Source organism: Glycine soja, chromosome 17 (assembly GCF_004193775.1).
Source record: "Glycine soja cultivar W05 chromosome 17, ASM419377v2, whole genome shotgun sequence".
Taxonomy (NCBI): domain Eukaryota; kingdom Viridiplantae; phylum Streptophyta; class Magnoliopsida; order Fabales; family Fabaceae; genus Glycine; species Glycine soja.
This window is the reverse complement of record NC_041018.1, coordinates 41758619-41763643: the sequence shown is the minus strand read 5'-3', so window position 1 is coordinate 41763643 and position 5025 is coordinate 41758619. Positions and strand designations below refer to the sequence as shown.

Genomic DNA, 5025 nt, shown 5'->3' with positions numbered 1-5025 from the left:
TACACATCAACCCTAAAAGTAAAACATTTCACAGAGGAAAAATCTGAAACGTCCCTGAGATGGATCGATGCCTGCTATGAATATTAAATCTACAAAAAGTACCCAACAATCACATAAACTCGACAAATCAAAATACTCATTGTCTTAGTTGACATCAACATAACCAATTCATATTAATTACTTCCTGTGGGCAAACTTAATCGAGCTCAAAACAATCGATCCATGTACTTTTCAAGAACATGATTTACGATCTTTCTGTACACTCCTTCTGTTGGATGATAACTATCCCAAAAGACATATTCCGAAGCATTGGAACAAGTGTCATCCAAAGGGTTGCATAACACTGCAACCTCTAGTTTGCCTGTGCCACAGCAACCTCTGTCCATAACTTTATAGCCTACAATCCAAGAAGTGAAAAACTTGAGAAAAAAAATCAAGAATCATTAAAAAGAATTAATGTACTATTTTAGTGAAAAAAATTAAATATAAATTGTTTTGTTACTAGTATTAGTTTTTTAGTGAATTTTATCGAAGAAATTAATTAAATAAATTCTGATGAATGACTGAATGCAACTAAGTAAACTTGGGTTTACCATATTTTTGGTAGTTATCAATGATATCGAGCAGAGGGGTGTAAACATCAATGTAAACTATCCTGGTATCTGACAAGTTGTGACCGAGGGAATCAAGTTCCTTTGAAAGTTTGGAATTGAACAACCTGGCTGCGTAATTGTACTTTTCTGAGCACTTTCTTGTTAGCCCTCCAGCCAGAGTTCTCTGTGATGGCACGCATCCAATCGGCGGTGCACCCAGTACTGCAACTCTACGAGCTCCCAGATTATATAATTCCTTAAGAAGAAGAAAATAAATCATATATATGGTGAGCATGCTATGATAGATTAATCTTATAAAATTAAAGAGCGTATAATCTATAATTATATATAAAGTAAATAACAATATTTTAATATACCTATTTTACTCCTATAACTATATGCATAAATTATTATTTTATTTCTATAATTATTTTCTTCACAAACCTGAAATTACCCACTATTTTCTATTAAAAAAATATGCAAAGATAGTTAGGTACGAAGTAGGTGATTTCCCCCTAGTAATCATGTAAATCAATCAAACACTAAGCATGCGAACATAGGTACCTTTACAAAATTAGAGGCCGAGTTGACCATAAGGTCGGTGTAAGAAGGAATGTCATACTGTAATATTCTGGCGTGAGCAACAAAATAGGTGTTGGCAATGTCGTCACTGCCTGCCACCACAAGATAAAGACTGTTGGCTAGGATGTAGTTTGTTCTGCTCTCTCCAACAATTCCTTTCAGCTTTCCTATGTATTCCCTGAACATGTCTAGTTGAGTAGATAATGATATAACTGACTGTTTACATGTAACAAACAAATGGTCAACATTACCAATAATGATATACATAGAATTTAATTTCCATCTACATGTAAATTTATAAGATTTGTTTTCTTAAGGGTGAAGAGATGTTTAATTTTTTATTATTTATTTTTAGAATCAAAGATATATAATTACCAAAGAATTTACAACAACTAAAAAGATATAATATTCATGATTTAATGATAAAAAGAGAAAAGAAAAGAAAGGAGGTTAAATATTTAAATTTTTCTCTTAACAAAAATTAACAATACTAACAATTAATATTTGTTGATAAAAAAATATTAAAGAATTTACAACAGTTAACGTATCCTGCTGTAAAAAAATTTGAACAATTTTGTGGGTCGCAAAATATAGAATATACTACTTGCTATTGATTTAAATTAAGATATTTGGTGAACTAAAATGATTTTGAATCGATTTTGTATACACTTTCACTTCAAGAAAATTTACACTATAATCAAATTATATATTGAAAAATCATCAGTAAAATATGGAGTGTAGATTATTATTAATTCCACTCAACAATACTTTAGGAATTGAAGATGGAGCTCAAGTTAGTGTGTATGTACCGTTATTTTGGGTGTCAAAGGATCGTATCCTGAAGCACCGGAGGCAAAGCCGACGCCGGTAACAAGATCGCTAGATTTGAGATTCGGATCCAAATATGCAGGCAAATACTCCTTAATACCCAATTGTTCAACTGAAACTCAAGGAATTTGCAATAAATTAAACACTGTTTTAGCTATCAAAACTATTTTATAATTTAGTGAAGGATTCATATGAATCGTAATTACATTTACAATATCATACCAGGGAAATGGATCCTCTTTTTACATTCTGATGGTCAAGTTATTACAATAATAGTTTTATTTCAAAATTTATTTTCTTAAAATTTGTAATGACTATTAGTAAAAAAAATAATTGTAGTGAGTAAATTAACCATTAGAGTAAAAAATTTAATATATTCTTTTACGTAAATAAAAAAACATTTCATCAAAGAACCCAAAATATTTAACATTATCTATTATTAATACGGTTATTTAAGAATATATATTTTTATGAGTATTAAGGAAATATCGAGATATCATTACTCTTTTTTACATTATGTTAAAAAGGTAACAGTAAGCCAAAATACGCTTCTGAATTAATATTAAAAGTTTTTTTTAATAATGCTTCTTTAACAAAGTGCTTTTAAAAGTATTTGGTCTAGTTATATTGGCCTTCCTTTTCTCATGAATATGCAGTATACTTGTTAGTTGCTTCGCTTACCTGCACACTACCATCCCACGTACCCAAATCACTTTATAATAGTAATTGCCAACGATTCCATTGTTCCTGGCTGGGACGAACCAATAACAATAAGATGAAAAGATGTGTCGAGATTCCAGCCAACAATTTAATTTGATAAGAGATTAATGTCCCTCATGTCTACCACCAACCCAAGCTGATGCCATAAGCTTGGAACAACCTCCGATCCTCACAACTAGCTACTTACCTCTCCAAATGATGTCACTCGTTGTCTCACCATTAATTTTCGTGCTCCAAATTCATACTCTTAGCTTCCCCTATATTGAGTTCTATAACCTCACTAACATTCAAATTTGTTTCTCTTTTTTTTTTCCGCTTAAGTTTCATTTAATTTGTTTTGGAAAAAGTTTTGGTGGAACCAAACGTACTTTATTGAGCATCAAGAGAAGAAAAGAGAGAGAAAGATAAATATGATGTTTGAATGTTGTGATAGAACGAAGGAGATTGAACAGTCTCTGTCCACACACAGTATATGGTTGGGATAAAACGGAGTACGTGCAAATAAATTAAAGGACCTTCCAATTAGAGCGCGTGAGACAAAAAAAAAACAAAAAACAAAGAAGGTTCCAAACATCCTGTCTTGATCGATATTAAATTTGACTGTGACTGCACGGATTGTTACTTTCAATATTAGATGAGAGAAAAAAAAGAATATAAAAAGGATAAAGTTTAATTCGATGCAGTTAATTTTTAGGTGTTTTTAAAGTTACTCTCTCGTCAAAATTGACATTTAATGTTGATATCTTATATTGACTTTTCATAGAATTTTTTATTATGTAGATTATTAACGAGAAAAATTAATTTAATTTGAAAACAACACTAAAAACACTCAAGAAAGTACATTTAAGTTTTGTTCAAACATTTTCTTTTCTTTTTTGGCAATATTTCAATAAAAAAATGGTATAGTTTAACCTCATTACCATATATTGACAGTTAATGCAAATTACCAAAGTTTAATTTATTCTAATTTCAATTTCACAATAACACAAAAAAAAACACTTAAAAAATTAAATCTAAATTTTATTATAATCTACTCGACTCTCTTATAAAAGATAGATGTGTTTCATACTAAAAAAGTTATGAATATCTTGTACGTTGACCAAGGTCCTCTAATTAATTGCTATGACAATTAGGATAATCATCTTATTTTTTTACTATTATTATTGCAAATTATTTGTAATTGTCTTAATTACTTCTTGTCATGGTATTCGTAAAACCCATTGTGCATTAAGAATGCACGATACATAAAAATTAAAAGAAAGCAAAGAAATGAATACAAGATAACGAGTTTAGGGATGTAAATAAAAGGTTAGCAATGTTAGTAATTAGTAACGTATAATTGCAAAGGACTGGTTGAAGCCTAACTCACAAATCAATAATAAGAGCAAAGTTTATCTCATGAGATCTATTACATGAATTACACATTTTATTTGCCTCAATTCTATTATCATTAATTATTGTTGATCATTTCTAAAGTTAGATAGCCATTTATTTATTACTAATAAATGTTTGATTCGAGTGGTAAGGTGGAAAGTTGTAGTCTGTCCACACACAGTATATGTTTGATCAAGTGCAAATCTCAACTCTTGTATACGAAGAAAACCTGATTGAAAGAGAGTAACTCACCTTTGAGTGTCTTAAGATCTCTTGCAATCATTTGTGTGCATAAAAAAAAAAACCTTTTATTTATTTTCTATTTATTACACAAAACCTTTACTTAAATATTTTTTTCTACTATCTTTTATGTATTCTTTTATCTCTCATTCTTATCTTCATACACTAAATCTGTCTAATAATAGTCTAAACTTTCAAAGTTTTCATACAGGGCACAGTTTTATACAAGAGAAAGAGACAAGAGTGAGAATGTATTGTACTCTCTTCCCTCCATTAAAATTTTGCTGTAATTAACTAAGCTAGAAAAATCCGAGATAAAGGCAAGAAACCAGTTCAGAGAGAAGAGATTACCTATTAGGTCAGAAGGAATTTTTCCATTGCAAAATCGACCAGTTGGGTTTCCTCCCTGAAAATCTTTTCCATAAGGTGGGAAGTTGCACTTAATCAGTGTTTTTATGTTGTTGTTGTTGCCTGAGTCCACGATCGAATCTCCAAACGCTAAAACTGCCGGAACTGATGAAGCGTTTGGTGGCAACTTCACCAAAGCCATTGTTCTGTAACATAAAGCAAATATTACTATGAAACGGAGCAATAAGGCAACAGGAGAGCTAGTAAGCTGCATGAGAGCCATAGTTGCTAGCTGTTTCTAAATATCCTCCACCTAATGTAAGACTTGTTGTTCACTATG

General features: G+C 30.6%; 1 protein-coding gene across 1 annotated transcript; it reads right to left on the bottom strand.

Moving 5' to 3' along the window:
- LOC114393177 (GDSL esterase/lipase EXL3-like) lies at positions 1-5017 on the bottom strand. Its single transcript, XM_028354443.1, has 5 exons — positions 4689-5017; positions 1985-2115; positions 1158-1391; positions 594-849; positions 1-397 (listed from the first exon to the last, which is right to left on the bottom strand). The coding sequence occupies exons 1-5, from the start codon at positions 4966-4968 to the stop codon at positions 207-209; spliced, it is 1092 nt and encodes a 363-aa protein (XP_028210244.1). The 5' UTR covers positions 4969-5017; the 3' UTR covers positions 1-206.
- Between the last annotated feature and the right edge of the window lie 8 nt (positions 5018-5025).